This window comes from Marmota monax, unplaced genomic scaffold (genome assembly GCF_021218885.2).
Source record: "Marmota monax isolate L192 unplaced genomic scaffold, Marmota_monax_Labrador192_F-V1.1 WCK01_AAM20220418_F8-fsc00108, whole genome shotgun sequence".
Lineage (NCBI taxonomy): Eukaryota > Metazoa > Chordata > Mammalia > Rodentia > Sciuridae > Marmota > Marmota monax.
In genome coordinates this window covers 5,429,906-5,453,330 of record NW_026694593.1, presented here as the reverse complement: position 1 = coordinate 5,453,330, position 23,425 = coordinate 5,429,906, and the positions used below count along the sequence as shown (strand labels likewise).

At 40.8% G+C, this 23,425-nt stretch overlaps 1 protein-coding gene across 8 annotated transcripts in view; it reads left to right on the top strand.

Moving 5' to 3' along the window:
- The window catches only part of Setdb1 (SET domain bifurcated histone lysine methyltransferase 1), a 45,074-nt gene that overhangs the window by 20,632 nt on the left and 1,017 nt on the right, over nucleotides 1–23,425 (top strand). For 5 of the 8 annotated variants that reach the window (XM_046421490.1, XM_046421491.2, XM_046421492.2 and 2 more), the window contains 17 exons: nucleotides 299–398; nucleotides 2,029–2,154; nucleotides 2,321–2,522; nucleotides 3,532–3,605; nucleotides 5,293–5,483; nucleotides 7,008–7,137; nucleotides 8,299–8,455; nucleotides 8,541–8,699; nucleotides 9,311–9,988; nucleotides 10,896–11,012; nucleotides 18,128–18,297; nucleotides 19,320–19,948; nucleotides 21,021–21,049; nucleotides 21,334–21,466; nucleotides 21,752–21,917; nucleotides 22,403–22,614; nucleotides 22,867–22,955. In XM_046421490.1, coding sequence (XP_046277446.1) covers nucleotides 299–398; nucleotides 2,029–2,154; nucleotides 2,321–2,522; nucleotides 3,532–3,605; nucleotides 5,293–5,483; nucleotides 7,008–7,137; nucleotides 8,299–8,455; nucleotides 8,541–8,699; nucleotides 9,311–9,988; nucleotides 10,896–11,012; nucleotides 18,128–18,297; nucleotides 19,320–19,948; nucleotides 21,021–21,049; nucleotides 21,334–21,466; nucleotides 21,752–21,917; nucleotides 22,403–22,614; nucleotides 22,867–22,955 — 3,362 coding nt within the window. Of the gene's footprint in view, nucleotides 1–298; nucleotides 399–2,028; nucleotides 2,155–2,320; nucleotides 2,523–3,531; nucleotides 3,606–5,292; nucleotides 5,484–7,007; nucleotides 7,138–8,298; nucleotides 8,456–8,540; nucleotides 8,700–9,310; nucleotides 9,989–10,895; nucleotides 11,013–18,127; nucleotides 18,298–19,319; nucleotides 19,949–21,020; nucleotides 21,050–21,333; nucleotides 21,467–21,751; nucleotides 21,918–22,402; nucleotides 22,615–22,866; nucleotides 22,956–23,425 lie in introns of those variants that run through there. The other 3 variants (XM_046421493.1, XR_009224670.1, XR_009224669.1) reach the window with 3 other exon arrangements.

The window sequence follows — 23,425 nt, the reverse complement described above, 5'->3', positions numbered from 1 at the left end:
ATGAACGTTTATTTTATTCATTTATTTATATGCGATGCTGAGAATCAAACCCAGTGCCTCACACATGCTAGGCAAGCATTCTACCACTGAGCCACAACCCCAGCCCTGAAAGATATTATTTCTTATTCTCAGGTTTCTTTCTTTCTGTCTGTCTCTCTTTCTCTTTCTTCTTTTTTTAAACTTGTTGCAGTGTTGGGTCTTGAACCCAGGATCTTTTATATGTTAGGCAAACACTCAACCACTGAGCTACATCTCCATTTCTCTCAAGTTATTTCTAACCTGATCTGCTTCCTTACAGCTCCGTGAGGCTATGGCTGCCTTAAGAAAATCAGCCCAAGATGTCCAGAAGTTCATGGATGCTGTCAATAAGAAGAGCAGTTCCCAGGATTTACATAAAGGTTAGAGTCGAGGAATATCTGGGTAGAGGTGGGAGGTGAATTATTACAAGATTTCCTGGATAACCTTTTCCACTTCTGTGGGCTTCTTTTACCACCATAGGTAGGCTGTCTATGGTGAATGTTAGGATTATTAGTTATTTTGTTTTAATTGTTGTCTGCTTCCACCTTTTAAAAATTTTTTAGTATTTGTTATTTAGTTGTAGTTGGACCCAATACCTTTATTTTACGAGCCACAACCTCTGCTACCACCTTTTGTCTACTGATTGTGATATACCAGTCTCGTTATCCTTACAAGTTGTCAGATCCCAATTTTACTGATGCTGAGTTTCCAGTGTGTCATGTTTTATCTTAGCACTTATTAGCTGTCTACATTTAGATTGTTCCCATGTTCTTGAGTACTTTTTCCAGTTGGAGATTAGTGGGGAGAAAATAACTTGGAACTATTATCAAAAGTTCTGCAGCAGGGCTGGGGTTGTGGCTGAGTGATAGAGTGCTTGCCTAGCACATGTGGGGCACTGGGTTCGATCCTCAGCACCACATAAAAAAATAAATAAATAAAGATTGTGTGTCTGGGCTGGGGCTATAGCTCAGTGGCAGAGCGCTTGCCTGCACGTGTGAGGTGCTGGGTTCAATCCTTAGCACCACATAAAAATAAATGAAATAAAGGCATTCTGTCCATCTACAACTACAAAAAGAATTTTTAAAAAATGATATTGTGTGTCCACCTACAACTAAAAAATAAATATTTTTAAAAAATAAGTTCTGGGCTGGGATTGTGTCTCAGCAGTAGAGTACTCGCCTAGCACCGGTGGGATCCAGGTTCAATTCTCAGCACCACATAAAAATAAAGGCATTGTATTGTGTCCATCTACACCTAAAAAATAAATATTTAAAAAAATAAAATAAAATAAGTTTTGAGGCCAAGTTTTTTAGAAAGGGAAAAAAGTTTTATTGCATTTGAGTGGTAGTTACTATTGTTGTTAATAAGGAGTTGGAGTGGGCATGGTAGTGCATGCCTGTAATCCCAGTGACTCAAGAGGCTAAGTGACTCAGGAGGATTGCAAGTTCAAAGCCAGCCTCAGCAATTTAACAAGACCCTAAGCAAATTAGTGAGACCCTGTATATTATATCAAAAGGGCTGGGGATGTAGTTCATTGGCTAAGCATCTCTGGGTACAATCCCCAGTACCAAAAAAAAAAAGTAGTTGAAAACATTGGGTTGAAGTGATATGTATATGAATTACATTGTAAACTTCAGTTCTTCAAGTTTCTCCTGTTAGCATATCTATGTTTTGTGTTTCTGCCTTTGGCCAAGAATAAAGAAAAGATGGCTAAGGATCACCCAGACATGGTGGCATGTACCTATAATTCTAGCTACTTGAGAGGCTGAGGCAAGAGGATAACAAGACCTTGTCTCAAAATAATAACAAGGGCAGGATTTTAGCTCTGTGGTAGAGCACTTGCTTGGCATGCATGAGGCCTTGGGTTCACTCCCCAGTACTGGGGGAGAAGAATATTCAAGGATCAAAGGTTACCTCGTTTTTCCTGATACACGTACTGCCCTCTTTACCTTTCTATTTTCTGCCAACCTGTGGCACAACGCTTTAGAACAATTTTGCTTTCCTCCATAGGAACCTTGAGTCAGATGTCTGGAGAACTGAGCAAAGATGGTGACCTGGTAGTTAGCATGCGGATTCTTGGCAAGAAGAGAACTAAGACGTGGCACAAAGGCACCCTTATCGCCATACAGACAGTTGGTATGTTCAAGCTAGAGAAAGCGCTTATGAAAGGCAACCTGTAGGTATACTATGAATTGTTTCTTTTTCCCCACAGCCTTTGTTATTGTCTTTCACATGGCAAGCAGGGAGGGCTTACTTAGGAATGACAGTTTTTTTACAATTTTGTCTTTTTTTTTTTACTCAGGGCCAGGGAAGAAATACAAGGTGAAATTTGACAACAAAGGAAAGAGTCTGCTTTCAGGGAACCATATTGCTTATGATTACCACCCTCCTGCTGACAAATTATATGTGGGTAGTCGAGTGGTGGCTAAATACAAAGATGGGAATCAGGTCTGGCTCTATGCTGGCATTGTGGCTGAGACACCAAATGTCAAAAACAAGCTCAGGTACATGGAAGGAGGACTGGAAAAGGGGGAACATAGTGTCTGCCTATTTACGTCATAGTCCCGTTTTCACAATTGGGTTTTGTGTGAGGTCTGATAACCCTCTGTCTCTCTTTGCTATATGGGTGATTCTTTCTTTGGTTTCTTTTTTCCACCTCCCCTTTTCTTTTTTTAAGGGGAAAACTAGGAGAATAATCAGGATGCATTAATGAGGGCTGGAATTGTGGCTCAGTGGTAGAGTGCTTGCCTGGCATGATTAAGGCACTGGGTGTGATCCTCAGCACCACGTAAAAAATATTTAAATAAATAAATAAGTACAAAGGTATTGTGTCCATCTACCAAAAAAAAAAAAAAAAAAGGATTAATGAGCTAGGTATAGTGGCTTATGCCTATACTCCCAGCTACTTGGGAGGCTGAGGCAGAGAATCCCAAGTTTAAGCCCTGCCTAGTCAACTTAATGAGACCCTTTTTTAAAAGAAAAATGACTAAGGTTGTAACTCATTGATAGAATTCTTGTTTAGCCTGTGTAAAACCTGAGTTCAATCACTGGTGTCACACAAAGGGGGCAAAAAAAAGATCAGTTAGTGTGATTAAGGGAATAGAGAATTCATATAGAAGGAAGGAATGGAGAATAAATCATTGGCAGCATAGGAATATTCCAGAGGAACAAGAATAAATTGTTATCATTAATTTATTTTTTAGTTGTAGTTGGACACAAAACCTTTATTTCACTTGTTTATTTTTTTTATGTGGTACTGAGGATTGAACCCAGGGTAGAGGCGAGTGCTCTACCACTGAGCCACAACCCCAGCCCAAAGAATAAATTATTTTTTTAAAAAGGAATATGTTGGTTAGATTAAGGGAAAATTCTTAATTGGTGTGGGGAATAGAATGGAATTGCTTCCATTGAGTGTGTCCTATTGTGATCCAGAGGTGATCTATGAAAAAGTAATCTGTAGTTTGTGTTAAATATAATAACCTTCCCTCTCTATTAATCACCCTTCCTTTACAGGTTTCTTATTTTCTTTGATGATGGCTATGCTTCCTATGTCACACAGTCAGAACTCTATCCCATTTGCCGGCCATGTGAGTATCCTCCATTCTTCTTTACCTATATCAGTTTTTTTTTTCCCCCCATCTTGTATTTCTTATCAAGATGCCTGAGTGGAAAGCTTTATTGTTTTGTGGCTAATAAGTACAGTTTTATTATCCATTTCTATGCCTGGGTCTTTGTAGCCAGAGTAAGACATTAGAAGATCATAACTGGTGCTGGGGCCTCAGTTCAGACACAGTGACAGAGTGCTTACCTAGTATATGTGAGGTACTGGGTTCAATCCTTAGCACCTCCTAAAAATAAACAAATAACTAAAGGCATGCTGTCCATCTACAACTACAAAAAATACTAAAAAAAATAAAAATAAAAAAAATTTAAAGCCAGATGTGGTGGCGCACACATGTAGTCCCAGCGCTCGGAAGGCTGAGGCAGGAGGATCATGAGTTCAAAGCCAACCTCAACAAAGTCGAGATGCTAAGCAACGCAGTTAGACCCTGTCTCTAAATAGAGTACAAAATAGGAATGAGCATGTGACTCAGTTGTCGAGTGCCCCTGAGTTCAATCCTTGGAACCAAAAAAAAAAAAAAAATCATAACTGGGTAAACTGCTCTTATAATAGGTGTTTAAGTGACTGATATTTGAAAAGATGTTCTTTCCTAGTCTCATGTTTGACCTAACATTTGTACAAACAGAGACTGTGTCAGATGGAGCTTTCATAGTCCTCTGTACTTGTTTCTCTGGCTTGGGTATAGACTCCTACAGAAGTGACTATTTTTGATTGCAGAGGAATCAACTAACACTACTGAGTTTCTACATAATATGGCAGTAAAACACATTGAGATTCCCTTAAAAATTTAATACAGGGCTGGGGTACAGTGCTTACCTTGCATGCTTGAAGCACTGGGTTCAATCCTCAGTACCACATAAAAATAAAAAAAAATATATTATGTCGATTTACAACTAAAAAAAAGGTTGTTAAAAAAATTTTAATACAGAAAGCAGGTGTGGTGGAATATGACTATAATCCCAATTACTTGGGAGGTTGACACAGGACACTCACAAGCTTGAGGCCAGCCTCAGCAATTTAGTGAGGGCTTAAGCAACCTAGTGAAACCCTTTCTCAAAATAAAAAGGGCTAGGGATGTGGCATGGTGGTTAGTACCCCTGGGTTCAATTCCTGGTATCAAAAATTTAAAAATAAACACAATGGAATTTTATTTGGTTATAAAGACAAATGAAATTTTTAAAAAATTTAATATGGCTGGGTATGGTGGCTCATACCTGTAATTCCAGCTACTTGGGAGGCTGAGGCAGGAGATTTCAAGCTTGGCACTAGCTTTGGGAAATTAGCAAAACCCTGTCTAAAAAAAATGAAAAGGAGGCTGGAGTTGTAGCTAATGGTAGAGCGCTTGCCTCCCACATGTAAGGCACATGTGTGGCTCAGCGGTTTGATCCTCAACACCACATAAAAATAAGTTAAATAAGGGTATTGTGTCCATCTACAACTAAAAGGAATTTTAAAAAATAAAAAGGGCTGGGGATGTAGCTAAGAGGTAGAACACTACTGGATTCAATCCCTACTATGGCAGTGGGAGGGGTGGATTTAATGAGTGAGAAGGAAAAATTTTTTAATTTCATGATGTCACCTGATTTTTGTTTTTTCCCCTATCAAGTCATGTCCTACTACCCTCTCTCAGCTCTGTTTCTTCCTTGTGACAGTGAAAAAGACTTGGGAGGACATTGAAGACATCTCCTGCCGAGACTTCATAGAGGAGTATATCACTGCTTACCCCAACCGACCCATGGTGCTGCTTAAGAGCGGCCAGCTTATCAAGACTGAGTGGGAAGGCACATGGTGGAAGTCCCGAGTTGAGGAGGTGGATGGCAGCCTAGTCAGGATCCTCTTCCTGGTACTGTTTTTGTAAAATTGGAGGCAGTTTTCAGGGTGGGATTGGGCGATGGAGGCATAAGAGGCAGTAATGAGGACCTGGGGATGTAGAGTGGTAGAGTGCTTGGGTTTAATCCTCAGAAGCACATACAGAAGGGGAAAAAAGACAACAATGAGAATGACTTCATATCTGTAGTTTTCCTCTTTCTTATCTTCAATCTTTGCTTTGTCCTTTTATTTTTGTCCTCCTTTTTCTTCCTTTAGAAATAGATATAAAAATAAGGGGCTAGGGTTGTGGCTCAGCGGTAGAGTGCTCTCCTAGTACATACGACGCCCTGGGTTGGATCCTCAGCACCACATAAAAATAAAATAAAGGTATTATGTCCAACTACAACTGAATAAACAAAATATTTAAATAAATAAATAAAATAAAGGTATTGTGTCAAACTACAACTAAAATAATATAAAATAAATGAATAAAATAAGTTCCCTGAATTTAATCATGACACTAATCTGTATGGTTTTGATTTTTTTTTCCCTCTAAGAGTATTCTTACTATGTATAGGTACAAAGAAGGCAGCCCTTTTCATTTTTTCCGAGATTATGGTTTTCGTACAGTAATGGGATAAAGAACTGAAGGAATTAGAGGTTTTGGTGATCTTGTAAAGCTCAGTTGAACTTCTCTCTTTTGTACCCATCCTCCTGTTCTCTTTTCCCTTGTCACCCCACTTCCTAGGATTAATGTTCTTCTCTGCTTTATTTCAACCCTTTTATCCTGACACTTTATGATCTTTGTCACACTTTTTATACTCTGTGTATAAATCTGTCTCTTGTGTAAATTTTTTTTTGGTATGTGGGTGGTGAGGGAGATGAGGCCTTGCTATATTGCCCAGGCTTATCTTGAAGAAGTCCTGGGCTCAAGCAGTCTTTCTTCCTCAGCCTCCCAAATAGCTGGGACTACAGACAGGTGTTCATGCCACTGTGCTAGTGTTCTCCTATAATTTCTTTTTTTTATTTATTTTTTATTTTTTTATTTTTTTTAGTTGTAGTTGGACACAACACCTTTATTTCACTTATTCATTTATTATTTTTTCTTTTTTTTAATATTTATTTTTAGTTTTTCGGCAGACACAACATCTTTGTTTGTTTGTGGTGCTGAGGATCAAACTCAGGACGCACGCATACCAGTCGAGCACACTTCCACTGGAGCCACATCCCCAGCCCCTCACTTATTTATTTATTTACTTTTTTTATGTGGTGCTGAGGATCGAACCCATAGTCTCGTACGTGTGAGGCAAGCGCTCTACCGCTGAGCCACAACCCCAGCCCCCTCCTATAATTTCTGAAACATAGATTGTGGTGTTCTTTATACTCCTGATACCTATCATGGAGCCTGGCACATAAATGTATTGAATGGATAAGGAGTTCAGGGCTCATCAGGGAGATTTCTCAGGGGTGGCATATGGTATTTATTCTGCACAAATGAAAGGAAAGATTTTTAACCTTTAACCCATTTCACCCTGCTCTCCTTTTCTCCTGTCCCTAGGATGACAAAAGATGTGAGTGGATCTATCGAGGTTCTACACGGCTGGAGCCTATGTTCAGCATGAAGACGTCTTCAGCTTCTGCACTGGAGAAGAAGCAAGGGGGACAGCTCAGAACACGTCCAAATATGGGTATGTCATAAAGATTTGTAGGGGAGAGAAGAAAGAGAACAGATTATATACAGTAGCTATTCTTTGTTTACCAGGATGACACTGCTGACTCATTGTTACTTCTAGTGATGGATTTATGGTGCTGTCTGCATTGCTATGCCCTTTATTTGTTCTAAACAACCACATAAAAATGTGGAACTGGGCTGGGGATGTGGCTCAAGTGGTATTGCGCTCGCCTGGCATGCGTGCCACCCGGGTTCGATCCTCAGCACCACATACAAAGATGTTGTGTCCGCCGAAAACTAGAAAATAAATATTTAAAAAAAAAAAAAAAAAAGTGGAACACCTGGCTTAGGTTAGGTAGTGGTTGATAGTTAACTCCATTGTCTATATGGAAATTGTTAGTTTCTGTGTTATAAAGTTTTGTTGTTTTTTTTTTTTAAGCCCAGACTGGTTTTCATTTTTAGGTTTTATATTTTTCATACTTTCTGATTGTTTTTTTTTTTCCATCAACATTAGTTGATCGAAGAGTGCATTTTTCAAATTCACAAAAATCTAACATAATTAATGGGGTGAATTGACTGGGGCAGGAAGAAAATTATTGTTTAAATCAAATGCAAGCTGAGCACAGTGGCACATGTCTATAATCCTAGCGGCTTGGGAGGTTGAGACAGGAGGATCGCAAGTTCAAAGCCAGCATCAGCAATGGCGAGGTGCTAAGAAACTCAATGAGACCCTGTCTCTAAATAAAATAAAATAGGGCTGGGGATTTGCCTCGGTGGCCAAGTGCTCCTGAGTTCAATCCCTGCACCACACCCTGCCCTTCCCCCCAAAAAAAAATCAAATGCGGATGTTAAGAGTTCCCCTTCATAAATAAATAAATAATAGGAACTGGTGATCCACTGAGTCACATCCCCAGCCACTTTTTTTATTATTATATTTTCAGATAGGGTGTCACTAAATTTGCTTAGGGCCTCACCAAGTTCCAGAGGCTGGCCTCAAACTTGTGAGCCTCCTGCTTTAACTTACGAGTTGCTGGAATTATAGATATATGCCACCATGCAGGGCTCCAGATTTTTCCGTTACTGTTTTTAGTACTGTATAAATTGAGGATCAGGTATATGAGTGAATGCAGCTGACACAGCTATCATCTTCTCAGAGATCATTTTCCTTTTCCTGTAGGTGCTGTGAGGAGCAAAGGCCCTGTTGTCCAGTACACACAGGATCTGACAACTCAGTTCAAACCAATGGAGCCCCCACAGCCTACAGCTCCACCTGCCCCCGCTGCCCCCTCTGCCCCACCTGGTCCTCCTCTGTCCCCCCAAGCAGGTGACAATGAGTGAGTGCTATTTGTTCTTTTTCCTTCAGTTTCTTTCACATATTTTCTGCATCCCTTACTATATAATCTTTTCTCAATCTCCTAGAAGCTTGGAAAGCCAGCTTGCTCAGTCACGGAAGCAGGTAGCCAAAAAGAGCACATCCTTCCGACCAGGATCTGTGGGCTCTGGTCATTCCTCCCCTACGTCTCCTGCACTCAGTGAAAGTGCCCCTGGTGGGAAACCTGGGATCAATCAGACTTATAGGTGAGAAAATCTTGGCTCTTTATGGGCGTGTTGGCATCATGAACTGAGTGTTCACTGTGTAGGGAAAACACCTTGGCTCTAGGGGCTAGAGTTTAAAGTTATGATGCTGAGGAGCTTGAATTTAAAAAGGAAGCTAATATTAGGTGTTTCGGAGAAACAGAAAACAAGAATAATTGAATTCAGAAACTGGATGTCTAGAAATATAGTTATCACCAGAAAGTTATTTGTCAAAAATGTTCATTGAATTCAGTGTCATCATTACTATAACAGAAAGGAGATACCACTTCTTTCCTTGAGTCCTTGGAATTCATAAAGATATTTACAAGACACCCAACAGACAAGGCATTAGTAGCAGACTGGACTCTTAATTTCATAATTCCCAGGCAAATACAATTTAGTAATAAGTCCACTATTGAAATAATGATGTCATCAGTTAGTGAAGAGTAACTAGAGATTATCATTGATCAGTTTTGGTACAGCAAGGGAAGATCTGACTTTCTTCAGGTATGCAGCTATTTGAAAAATTAGAGAAATGGCTTAGCTAGCTAGAGGAATAATTATACAACAAAGAGACCTGTTATCTGATCTGATATCTTGCATCTCATTTGCAGATCACCATTAGGCTCAACAACCTCTGCCCCAGCACCCCCTGCTCCTCCGGCGCTTCCAGGTCCTTCAGCCCCTCCTGGTCCTCCAGCCCCTCCTGGTCCTCCAGCCCCTCCAGCCTTCCATGGCATGCTGGAGCGGGCCCCAGCAGAGCCCTCCTACCGTGCCCCCATGGAGAAGCTCTTCTACTTACCTCATGTCTGCAGCTATACTTGCCTGTCTCGGATCAGACCTATAAGGAATGAACAGTATCGGGGGAAGAACCCTCTGTTAGTCCCACTGCTGTATGACTTCCGGCGGATGACAGCCCGGCGTCGAGTTAATCGGAAGATGGGTTTTCATGTTATTTATAAGACACCTTGTGGCCTCTGCCTTCGGACAATGCAGGAGATTGAACGTTACCTTTTTGAGACTGGATGTGACTTCCTTTTTCTGGAGATGTTCTGTTTGGATCCGTATGTTCTTGTGGACCGAAAGTTTCAGCCCTACAAGCCTTTTTACTATATTTTAGACATCACTTATGGAAAGGAAGATGTTCCCCTCTCCTGTGTCAATGAAATTGACACAACTCCCCCACCCCAGGTGGCCTATAGCAAGGAACGGATCCCAGGCAAGGGTGTTTTCATTAACACAGGCCCTGAATTTCTCGTTGGCTGTGACTGCAAGGATGGTTGTCGTGACAAGTAAGTTGGGGGTTGCAGGGGAGATAGCTGCCTCTGCTTCCAGCTTTATTATGGTTTCCTCTCTTTTCACCTTTCCTTTGCTTTATTTCCTCTCTTTTCACCTTTGCTTTATTACCTGTATTGCTGTATTTATTACCTGTAATCCCAGCTACTCGGGACATTGAGGCAAGAGAATCGTGAGTTCACAGCCAGCTTCAGCAAAAGCTAAGCACCTCAGTGAACCCTGTCTCTAAGTAAAATACAGAATAGGGGTATAGAGCTGGAGGTGAGGCTCCATCCATGGTCAAGTGCCCCTGAATTGAATCTCCAGAACACCCCCATCCCCCCCTTCCCCACAAAAGAAAGTTGAATAGGAAGGCCAGAATCTGATGTGACCCCACTGAATAACTGTGGGTGTGTGTCTTACATTTCTTTTTCTCATTCTTCCCCCTTTTATTCTGCTTCCCTCTAATCTCTGTTTTGTTCTCTCATCTTTTTCTTACTATCTTAATCATGCTTTCTCATTTTCTTTCTTTCTTTTTTAATAGATACAACTTTTTTATATCTTTATTTTATTTATTTATTTGAATTTTTATATATGACAGCCAATGCATTATAATTTTCACTACACATATAGAAGACAGTTTTTCTATCTCTGGTTGTATACACAGTATAGTCACACCAATTTGTGTCTTCATACCTGTACTTTGGATAATAATGATCATCACATTCCACCATCATTAATAACCACATGTGGTGCTGAGGATCGAACCCTGTGCCTCGCATATGCTAGGCAAGTGCTCGACCCCTGAGCCACAACCCCAGCCCCATTCCTTTTTCACTTATGTGCATGAAAGAAGAAGAAAAAAAAACTCACTATCTTGTCCTCATACTTTGGTTAGCTGTTGTCCCTTTTTGTCTTATACAGGTCCAAGTGTGCCTGCCATCAACTGACTATCCAGGCTACGGCCTGCACCCCTGGTGGCCAAGTCAACCCTAACTCTGGCTACCAGTACAAGAGACTAGAAGAGTGTCTGCCCACAGGGTAAGTACTCAGGATGGTGTGGCACCCAAGAGGGAAGCATACTTATCACAAATTAAAAACTTGGAACCAGAAAAAGCATTTCATTAATTAAATCATGTTTCCTAAATTCCCAGCACATGGACTTTTCTTGAAGACATGTGATTGAATAGCCAGACATGGTTGTGCACACCTATAATCCCAGCAGCTCAGGAGGCTGAGGCAGGAAGATCGCAGGTTCAATGCCAGCCTCAACAATTTAGCAAGGCTGTAAGCAACCTGATGAGAACCCATCTCAAAAAATTAAAAGGGTTGTGGGGGGCTGGGGATGTGGCTCAGATAGAGTGCTTGCCTGGCACATATGAGGTTTCAATTCTCAGCACCACATAAAATAAAGGTTCATCAGTGACTAAAAAATATTTTTTAAAAAAGGGGGCGGGGCTGGAGATGTGGTTTATTGAGTTCAATCCTTGGCACCAAAAAAAAGATTGACTAGTATATAATTTTCTGTTGTAGAAAAGATGACCTTTCATAGCTGTATAAGTGTTCTGATTGTGATTTACTCTAGCAAGTGAAATTCGTGTGGAGAAACATAGGCAGGGACCTGATTATATAAGACTTTGCAACCTAGAATGAAAGTTAGAATCAAATTCATGGAGTGATAGGATGCTGTTAGAGAGTTTGAAGCAGGTAAGTAATATATTCTGCCTTTTTAAGATTATTCTGTCGTCTTTGTGGTGTAATGATCTTGGGGCTGCAAAAGCTAAACAGTATTAATGAGGACATAATTGTAAGTTTGTAGATGAGAGCGAGGCAGTAATGACTAGGGCTTGTACTAGAATGCATGTGTGGCAGTTAGAAATGAAAGAGGATGATGTTATTGATGTAGCTGGGTGGTAGAGTGTGCAGTTAACATGTTCAAGGCCTGGATTCAGTCCCAGCACCAAGAAGAAATGAAAGGGGATATGTCTGGGATGTATCAAGAGGTAGAGCTACAGAACTTGATACACTATGGAATGGGAAGAAAGGAGTAGAATCAAGAACCATTCTTGCCCAGCGCAGTGGTGCACTCCTATAATCCCAGTGACTTGGAAGGCAAAAGGATCTCGAGTTCAAAGCCAACCTCAGCAATTTAGCGAGGCCCTAAGCAACTCAGTGAGACTCTGTCTCTAATAAAACATAAAAAAAGACTGGAGATGTGGCTCGGTAGTTAAGTGCCCCTGGGTTTACTCCCTGATTTAAAAAAAAAAAAAAAAGATTTTTTGTGGTTTAGCAGCCAACAATGTTGGTGCTTTTTATTTAGATGGAAGATTAGAAGAGGGTTGCAGATTGGAGTGAAATTTTAAAAGTTTGAGTTCACCTAGAGAAAATGTTGGTAGTAGAGAAGGGATCTCAGGTAAGCTCATGGTGCCTCAAAATTTAGAGGTTAAACAGAGAATATAGAGCCAAATATGAGACTGAGAAGGATAAGTCAGAGAAAGTAGAAGACAAGGAAATAGTGGAAATAGCATGATAAACTAGTACATATGAACATGAGTTAATAAACGTTAATACTTAACCAGGCATGGTGGATCACACCTGTAATCCCAGCAGTTCGGGAAGCTGAGACTGGAGGATTGCAAATTTGAAGCCAGCCTCAGCAGCTAAGCAAGGCCCTAAGCAATTTAGCAAGACCCCATCTCAAAACAAAAATGAATAATAAAAAGGGCTGGGGATGTAGCTCAGTGGTAACCCCTGGCTTAATTAAAATTTTTTTTTTTTTTTTTTAAAGAGAGAGAGAGAATTTTTTTTTTTAATATTTATTTTTTAGTTATCAGCGGACACAACATCTTTGTTTGTATGTGGTGCTGAGGATCGAACCCGGGCTGCACGCATGCCAGGCGAGCGCGCTACTGCTTGAGCCACATCCTCAGCCCCCAAAATTTTTTGTAACTGAAAATTTTTTGTCTGTTTCCAAATTGAGAGCTAGGGATTACCTGGTAAGGTGGCACACGCCTGTAATCCCAGCTGAGGGAGGTGGAGGCAAGAAGTCCTGAATTCAAGGCCAGCCTGTGCAAAAAGCGAGGCACTAAGCAACTCAGTGAGGCCCTGTCTCCAAATAAAATATAAAATAGGGCTGGGGATGTGGCTCAATAGTGGAGTGCCCTAGAGTTCAATCCCTGGCACCGCCACTACCACCAAAAAAAGAAAGAAAGAGCTAGGGGTGTGGCTTTACCATTTGCCTAGCATATACAAGGGCCTAGGTTCAATCCCCAACTATTAAAAAAAAAAAAAAGAATAAAAAAAGGGGTGGGGCACTCTTGTCCCAGCATAATAGATGAAAATAGATACCCACTACCCACTGAGAGACAGAATCGGGAAGTGTCAAAACTCAGAGGACAAAGAGAAAATCATAAAAGATACTGGAAGCTTGGGCTGTTGTTGTGGCTCAGCGGTAGAGTACTCGCCTCACACGGGTGAGACCCTGGGTTCGATCCTCAGCACCACATAAAAATTAATAAACAAAATAAAGATACTGGAAGCTTGATGGCAATTTGCACAATCTATTCAGAATTTTAAAGGGAAATCATTTTGTTTACCAAAATGAGGGGGAAAGCCAAGAAAGAAAGGCACACATCCAAAAGACAGGATTCAACCCAGAAGAAAAGTGAAGGGAATGCCAAATGGTAGTGAATTGAAGGGGGTTTCCAGATTGATGCTGTGCACTCAATTTATAGAAAGAGCAGATTGGGGGCTGGGGATATGGCTCAAGCGGTAGTGCGCTCGCCTGGCATGCGTGTGGCCCGGGTTCGATCCTCAGCACCACATACAAACAAAGATGTTGTGTCTGCCGAAAACTAACAAATAAATATTAAAAGAATTCTCTCTCTCTCTCTCTGTCTCTCTCTCTCTAAAAAAAAAAAGAGCAGGTTGGGTGACTTGTAGGAGCAACTTCTTCAGCAGAATAGACTTGACAGGGCTGGGATTGTGGCTTAGCGGTAGAGTACTCTCCTAGCATGGGCGGGGCCCGGGTTCTATCCTCAGCACCACATAAAAATAAAGGTATTGTGTTGTGTCCATCTATACCTAAAAAATTCAAAAAAGAAAAGAATAGACCTGACAGGAAGCTTCATGGAGCCAGACTTGAGGGCACACACCTGTAATCCCAGCTACTCAAGACACTAAAACAGAAAGATTGTAAATTCAAGGCCAGCCTGGGTAAGTGTCCCTGTCTCAAAGTATAAAAAGGGTTAGAAATGTAGCTCAGTGTAGGACACTTGCCTAACATGTGCAGGGCTCTGGGTTCAATTTCTAGTACTACCAAAAAGAAAAATAAAGCCTGAAAGGTCTGAGTTGGGGGTGAATTTATGCTGAATACAGAGAATACTAAGCAGTAGAAAAGGCAAATTTTTGGTTTAATTAAAGAAAATTCTGAACCTTATATAATGTTTAGATTTAATAATATTGGGTGGCTGCTACATGGGTGCTCATTGTATCTTTATTTACATGTTTAAAATGTTTTCTATATAGATTCCTTGTGTGTGTGTGTGTGTGTGTGTGTGTGTGTTAATGGTGGAGTAAACCTTAGGGCCTTTGCACCTGCTAGGAGTGCTCTACCATGGAGCTACACTTCCAGCCATATAAAAGTATTTTTTAGTAACCACAACTAGTATGTCACTTTCCTGCTTAAAACTAATAGCTACCCATTGCAATTGAATTTTATTCTAACCCATGTACCATTCTAACCAGATGGTACAAAACACTGTACTGTCTAGCTGCTTCCTATCTCTCCCACTCCAAAGTTGTTCTGGCCACACTAATATTCTGTTCCTGAATGCGGTTCACCCTGTGTTTTCCAATCTCCCTCTGGGGCCTTTGTACACCTTGTGCCTTCTTTTTGGCATCTTTCCATTGTTTTTTGTGTGGCTGTTTTTAACATTGAGCTCTCAGCTTTAATCTCACCTCCTGAGAGAGACCCTAGTCACTCCCTGATTCTGTCATTGAGCACCACCTTTATGTTCTATAATAACTTAGTCAACTCAGTTTCTCTTTCCCCATTAGAATGTAAGCTTCATGAGGGTGGAGACCTTGTCTGTTTTACACACTATCATATCACAGCAGCTAACTTACCACAATGCCTGGTGCATAACAGATTTTATGAAATTCATGAATGAATGAACTTGGTACAGCCACTCTAAAAGTTTTGTATGGTGGTGCTTAAACCTGACTTCTGATTCTGGACCTGCCCCTCCCAGGCTAATCCTGTTAACTACATACAAAAGATATTAACAAATAGCCCCCCACTCACAGAGGACTTTTAAAAGACCTCACAAAATTGTTTCCTATTCTGGTGCTGGTTACATGGTATATTTTGTGTGTAAGAATTAATTGAGCTGTAGTCTTTTTTTGAGGGTGGGGATTGAATCCAGGGGTGTTTAATTACTGAGTCACATCCCTGGACCTTTTTATTTTCAGAAAGGGTTTCACTTAGTTTCTTAGGGCCTTGCCAAATTGCTGAGGCTGGCCTCAAACTTTCGATCCTCCTGCCTCAGCTTCCTAAGTTGTCATGATGGCAAACGTATGCCAGCATGCCCAGCTGAGCTGCAGTCTTCGGTGTGTATTTTTTCCTATATTTTATTTAGAGACAGGGACTCGCGGAGTTGCTTAGGACCTCATTTAAGTTGCTGAGGCTGACTTTTAATTCCTGATCCTCCTGCCTCAGGCTCCCAAGCCATCAATGATACTTTTTTTTTGTTTCAAGGGATTGAACTCCACCACTAAGCCACATCCCCAGCCCTATTGTGTATTTATTAGAGAGAGGGTCTCAATTGAGTTGCTTAGCGCCTCTCTAAATTGCTCAGGTTGGCTTTGAACTTGCAATCCCTGCCTCCGCCTCCCAAGCCACTGGGATTGCCGACGTCAATAACACTTATTTATATATGGTGCTGAGAATCAAACCCGGTGTTTCACTTATGCTGGGCAAGTGCTCTACCACTGAGCCATTACCCCAGCCCCAATAATACTTTGTAAAGTTAAAAATTATAAACCTGCAGTTGTAGCTCAGTGGTAGAGCGCTTGTCTACCATTTGTGAGGCACTGGGTTCAATCCTCAGCACAACATAAAAATAAACGAATGAACGGTTTTATGTCCATCTACAACTAAAAGAAAGTAATATGTGTGTGTGTGTGTGTATATATACACACACACACCTTTAGCTGGGCACAGTGGCACATGACTACTCACAGCATGTCAGGAAGCTAAAACAGGAGGCTCGTAAATTTAAGGCTAGCCTTGGCAATTTAGCAAGTTCCTAAGCAACTTAGATACTGTCTCAATATAAAAAATAAAGAAAAGGGTTTGTGATATAGCTCAGTGGTAAAGTGTCCAGTACCAAAAAATAAATATGTAATATATATATACACACACCTTTAGAGGGCTGCTTTGGGGTTATAACTAAGATGCATGTAAATCATTAATATAACACCAACAACTTTTTTAAAAAATTTATTTCTTGGTTCTGACATTGAACCAGCATTGCTTAACCACTGAGCCCCATTCCTTTTTATTTTCTGTTATGAGACGGGGTCTTTCCAAGTTGCTGAGGATCCCAATAAATTGTCAAGGCTGGTCTCAAACTTGGGATCCTTCTGCCTCAGCCTCCCAAGTTACTGGGATTACAGGTGTGTGCCACCACACAAGTTCTATTTTTGATGAATAGAAGTTGGTCTTACCATTTGTTTTTTTTGTGTGGTTTATGGGGAAATATATATAAAATTTATTTGTTTTTCATGGTACTGGGGACCAAACCCAGATGTACTTAACCACTGAGCCACATCCTCACCCGTTTTTATTTTTTATTTAGAGATAGGGTCTCACTGAGTTGCTTAGAGTCTTGCTGAGTTGGTGAGGCTGATTTTTTTTTTTTTTTAAGTTGGACACAATACCTTTATTTATTTATTTTTATGTGGTGCTGAGGATCGAACCCAGGGCCTCACACGTGCTAGGCGAGCGCTCTACCGCTGAGCCACAATCTCAGCCTGGTGAGGCTGATTTTTAACTAATGATCCTCCTGCCTCAGCCTCCCGACTCACTAGGATTACAAGTGTGTGACATCAAGCCCAGCTTGGTCTTACCATTTTTATCCAGAGGGATATGACTAATATGTCATTAACTAATTGCATTGTTGTCATCTTCCCAAAAGAAAATGCTTCCCTTAAATTTTAATAATGGGAAAATAGACTTCTTTTGGTTTGCTTTGCTTTGGTTTTGTACTGGGAGTCAAACCCAGGGCCTCACATATACCAGGCAGGCACTCTACCACTGAGCTATATCCCTAGACTCAAAAAGTAAAATCTTAACGCTGAGGAAAACAAATAGAATGAAAGTATTGACATCAGAAGTGATTGGTTTTTGTCAGCATAATTGTATTATCTCCCTTTAATGGTGTTATTTGCTAGATCCCTAATTATTTTTAAAATAAGTTGTTGAAGAAGAGTATGAACACTTTGAGAGTAGAGATTATGACCTTTTTTATTGTTGTATTTCCAGTGTCTTATAAATCTTGCTATGTAAATTTGCTGAATGAAAAAAAAAGCTTTATCAAAAAAATTTTAGGGCTTAGGTTGTGGCTTAGTGCTTGCCTAGCACATGTGAGGCACTGGGTTCAATCCTCAGCACCACATAAAAATAAATAAACAAAATAAAGGTATTGTGTCCATCTACAACTAAAAAGAATTTTTTTTTTTAATCTTAATGCCATAAACTTTATACAAGCTCCTCCTATCCCTGTACTCTTCAGTATCTGCAGTGTTGGCTTACCTATCTTTATTTGATGTACCTATATTTATAAATGTATATAGTCTATATACTTATTCTAATGGCTGTGCAGTCTTTATTCACATTGTTATTTAGCTTTTCTCCAGGCAATGGACATTCTGACATAGTATTATGTACTATATTCCTATAAACACCTGTGTAAATTACTTTTCCCCCTTTTGAATTGTTTCCTTTGGCTGTATATCAAGGAGCCTAAACAGTTCCATAAATTCACTTGCTTAGATTATTACCTTAACTTTAATTTTTATCCATGGTATGTTTTGTGGATTTCTAGTATCCCACTAATAATATCATAATTGATTTTATTCTAACCTATTTCTAGGGTATATGAATGTAACAAACGCTGTAAATGTGACCCACACATGTGCACAAATCGATTAGTGCAGCATGGACTACAGGTTCGGCTACAGCTATTCAAGACACAGAACAAGGGCTGGGGTATCCGCTGCTTGGATGACATTGCCAAAGGCTCTTTTGTTTGTATTTATGCAGGTTAGTAATAAAATACAAGGGTTGCTTCCTAGAGTTGGAACATGATAGGGAATTGAACCAGATACAAGATAAATACGTAATAAAGTGCTTAGGGTTAGAGGTATAACTCAGTCCTAGGGTATGTACTTACATGCAAGAGACCCTAAGTTCAATACCTAGCACCACAGTATTTTTAAAGAATATATAGTTCTTGACATTTGAACTGGAAATAAAAGGATGTGGGGATTTCTTCTATAAAGAACATGCTAAGTGCTGGGTGCAGTGGTGCACATCTGTAATTCTAGCTACTCAGGAGGCTGAGTTAGGAAGATGGCAAGTTTGTGGCCAGCCTGGGCAACTTAGCAAGACCCTGTGTCAAAACAAAAAAGGTTGGGATGTAGATCAGTGGTCGAGTGCTTATCTAGCTTGTGCAAAGCCCTGGGTTTAATCCACAGTACCACAAAAAATGAAAAGACATGATGAGTATTGTGCCAGTCTAGGTGGACCAGAGAAGTATAGCAGTGTGAAGGGGATCATGTTATGGACACTGATGTTTGAGAGGAGATAACGTGATCATAGAGTCTATTGTATAATTTTTCTTCCACGTCCACCCAGAATCTTTTAGCATAGTTGAGAGCACTCTTTCCATAAACAAAGTTAAGAGAAAGAAAGGAGCCGATATGGTGACACATGCCTATAATCCCAGCTACTTGGGAGGCTGGGGCTGGAGGATTGCCAACCTGGGCAACTTCAACTGCTTAAAAATAAGGGTTGGAATGTATCTCAGTGGTATATAGTACCCCTAGGTTCAATCCCCAGTACTGCAGAAATAAAAAAAAAAAAAAAAACTATAATAAATTTCCCCATGCTCTCATAGTAAGACACAAGGTGTCATCAAAGACTTGAGTTTATAACAAAGGGATCTAGACTTGAAGACTTGATACTGGTAGGCAGTGTATTGATGGAATGACCTTTTTTTTTTTAATGAACTTATTCTTAAAGGTCCCCATAACTCCAGAAAGCCTTTAATTCTCTATTTTTAGGCAAAATCCTGACAGATGACTTTGCTGACAAGGAGGGCCTGGAAATGGGTGACGAGTACTTTGCAAATCTGGACCATATTGAGAGCGTAGAGAACTTCAAGGAAGGATATGAGAGTGATGTCCCCTGTTCCTCTGATAGCAGTGGTGTAGATTTGAAGGACCAAGAAGATGGCAACAGTGGTACAGAGGACCCTGAAGAGTCCAATGATGATAGCTCAGATGATAACTTCTGTAAGGATGAGGACTTCAGCACCAGCTCAGTTTGGCGCAGCTATGCTACCCGGAGGCAGACCCGTGGTCAGAAAGAGAATGGATTGTCTGAGACAGCTTCCAAGGATTCTCGCCCCCCAGACCTTGGGCCTCCACATCTTCCTATCCCTTCCTCAGTCCCTGTAGGGGGCTGTAATCCACCTTCCTCCGAAGAGACGCCCAAGAACAAAGTGGCCTCATGGTTGAGCTGCAATAGTGTCAGTGAAGGTGGTTTTGGTGACTCTGATAGTCGTTCATCCTTCAAGACCAGTGAAGGTGGGGAGGGCAGGGCTGGGGGAAGTCGAGGAGAGGCTGAGAAGGCCTCTACCTCGGGAATGGCCATCAAGGATGAAGGAGACATCAAGCAGGCTAAGAAAGAGGTAAGCAGTGGCCCAAAATCAAAGCAATGGCTTTTAACTTTGTTATAGTAATAACCTCAATACAGTAACAAGTCATCTTATTTACATGACAGATACTTCTTGTGGCCACCTTATTCTCTTCCTCAACTCAGTACATTCCTAGGTTAAATAAAGACCAAATTATTTTAAAATCCATTTGCCTAGGAGAGGCAGATTATTTGATTCATTCCCAAGTGAAGGATTATAAGTGATTTTTTTTTTTAAATGGTGTTGCAAGTTGTCTACATCATTGTTTGCTTATATTGAAGAAACAGGCTGAGCTTGGTGGCACACACCTTAGCCCAGCCACTCAAGAGACTAAAGCAGGAGGGTTACATGCGTAGGGGAATTTAATGAGACACTGTCTCAAAATTTAAATTAAGAGCTGGATATGGAGCCTAATGGTAGAGCACTTGCCTACCATGTGCAAAATCCTGGATTTATCCTCAGTACCACAAAAACAAACAAAAATTTACTTTAAAGCTGGGTGTGGTAGCAAGAGTTTGAGGTAAGAGAACTATATGGGCCCATGAGTTAGAAATAAGCCTGGGCAAAAAAGTAAAAACCCCATTACAAAAGAAAAGAATCAATTTTAGGTCTATCTTTGATAATGTTGAAATTTTCTTTTTCTGTTCTTTCTTCTTTTTTTTTTTTTAATATTTATCCTTTAGTAATAGTTGAACACAGTATCTTTATTTTACTTATTTATTATTATTTGGTGCTAAGGATCAAACTCAGGGCCTCACACATGCTAGATGAGTGCTCTACTGCTAAACCACAACCCCAGACCATAATGTTGAAATTTTCTACATTATAAATAGAGGCCCCTGCTAGGGGAGTTTAGTGATGAGAATATAATTGTTACTATCAAGTCAGGGTGATTTCCCCACACCTTCCCACTTTAAATAGTGTATATGTACCCTTAACTGCCTAATGTTCTTTAATAATCAAATTAATGGATTTGTTAACCTTAGACCACGAAAGCATTTCTTTCTTAACTATTTCTTAACATTTCCATCTTAACTTCCTTAACTCTGCATTTGCTCTTTTCTAGGACCCTGATGACCGGAACAAGATGTCCTTGTAAGTTTTTTGTGTGTGTGATTCTGGAGATTGAACCCAGGGGTGCTCTCCCCCAGAGCTACATCCCCAGGCCTTTTGTTTTTATTTTTTTGAGATAGGGTCCAAGTTGCCAAAACTTGTGATTTTCTTGCTTCAGCCTTCCCAGTAGCTGAGATTTTAGGTGTGCACCATCCTGTTGGTGCTTGTCTTTCTGACGTGTTCTCCAAATCTGTCTTCTCTTGTGCATTCTCTTAAGAAGATAGCCTGTAACCTGACTCATTCTCATTGTCTTTCCCCCACATCAGAGTTACTGAAACCTCTCGAAATTATGGTTACAATCCTTCTCCTGTGAAGCCTGAAGGACTTCGCCGTCCACCTAGTAAGACTAGTATGCATCAGAGCCGGCGACTCATGGCTTCTGCCCAGTCCAACCCTGATGTAAGTGACCTTCTCAAGCTGTGTCTTACCCAGCCTTCTATTACTCGGAGCCAAGTAAAGGAACATAGAACAGTCTCCCCTCACAAGTCCTTCACTATAATTATTATTAGGTGTCTTCTTGCTTATCTGTCCTTGACTTCCTGTCTTGTTCTCTTTGATTCAGTATCTTACCTTCCTCTTGCTTACAGTCTCAGTCCCTTCTGTCAAACCATAGGTAAAAGCAAGAATTTGAAGGGGCCTTTCCATTTATTCCTCTTCCTTCTTCTCATCCTTCTGCTTCCCCAGGACATCCTGACACTGTCCAGCAGCACAGAAAGTGAGGGGGAAAGTGGGACCAGCCGAAAGCCTACTCCTGGTCAGACTTCAGCCACAGCAGTTGACAGTGATGATATCCAGACCATCTCCTCTGGCTCTGAAGGGGATGACTTTGAGGACAAGAAGAACATGTCTGGTAGTCTGGAAAATTTGGGGGAGTGGTAGGGAGAAACAGTAGAAAGTAGAACATTTTTTTAAAGGAACCTAAAGAAGTAGGGGAGTGGCAAATTCAGATCCTAAGAGTTGAAGCATTTTGGGGAGGGCTTCCTGATGCTAAGCTAAGCTATTAACTTATTTAACATGTCCCCTTCCTCTCTTCTTCTCAGTTCCTTACTCTTTCCCTCAGTTCCTTTGTCCAGCAGATCTAATCCTGCTTGAAAACATGGCTACTGAAGTCTTTGCCCGAGACCTAGGTTATTGGTATTCCTGAGCTGCTACACGTGGCATAAGAATGAGAGTAGATAGGCTAGAGATGTAGCTCAGTGGTAGAGCACTTGCCTAGAATGTGCTAGGCTTGGAGTTCCATCTCTAGAACACCAAAAAATGGTGGGGAGTGGGTAAGAACATGCAATTGAATCATGAATTGGGGTGGGTCCTGACCCCATTCTCCTTCCTCTCCAGGTCCGACAAAGCGCCAGGTGGCAGTAAAATCAACCCGGGGCTTTGCTCTTAAATCAACCCATGGGATAGCCATTAAATCAACCAACATGGCCTCTGTGGACAAGGGGGAGAGTGCACCTGTTCGGAAGAATACACGCCAGTTCTACGATGGTGAAGAGTCTTGCTATATCATCGATGCCAAGCTTGAAGGCAACTTGGGCCGCTACCTCAATGTAAGATCCCTTCCCTCTGCCTCTAGATGGTTCACTTATCCCATGGTCCCCAAAGTTCTGTTTTTTTTTGTTAACATACAATATGAACTTTTATATAGTTGATGTTTATAAATTGGTTTTCAAAAATTTTTGAAGAGGTAGCTTTCTTTCAAAACATCTCTGTTATAATGGGGTTGGTCAGATACCATCATTTTTTTCTGCTCTCACTTTTATTTCCTTGGTATTGATTCGGTGCTGTCCTTAAACTTACAGCATAGTTGCAGCCCCAACCTGTTTGTTCAGAATGTCTTTGTGGATACCCATGATCTTCGCTTCCCTTGGGTGGCCTTCTTTGCCAGCAAGTAAGAGGGAATTGGGAGAGGGGATGAGTGGGGAAGGGTAAGGATGAGTAAAATTGTGGTTTCCAAACCTTAGTGGTTTTGGTCATCGGGGGAGCCCTGCCTGTGACACTATCTCCCAGAATTGTCTTTTTTTTTTTTTTATCTTTTTTTTTTTGTATTTGGACACATACCTTTATTTTATTTATTCATTTTTACGTGGTGCTGAGGCTCCAACCCCAAGGCCTCTTGCATGCCAGGCGAGCACTCTACTGCTCAGCCACAACCTCAGCCCTGAATTGTCTGTCTTTTAAGGAACAAAGAGCTGAGTCCTGTTCACAGTCGTAGCCACAGCACAGAATATGCTAGGGACAAATGGGATACAGTCAGAGGCTACAAATGTTTGAGAGCTGTGCTTTGCCTCCATGGTCCAGCTCCACATATACATCTTTTTTTGGGGGGATTACCAGGGATTGAACTGTGGGACACTCTAC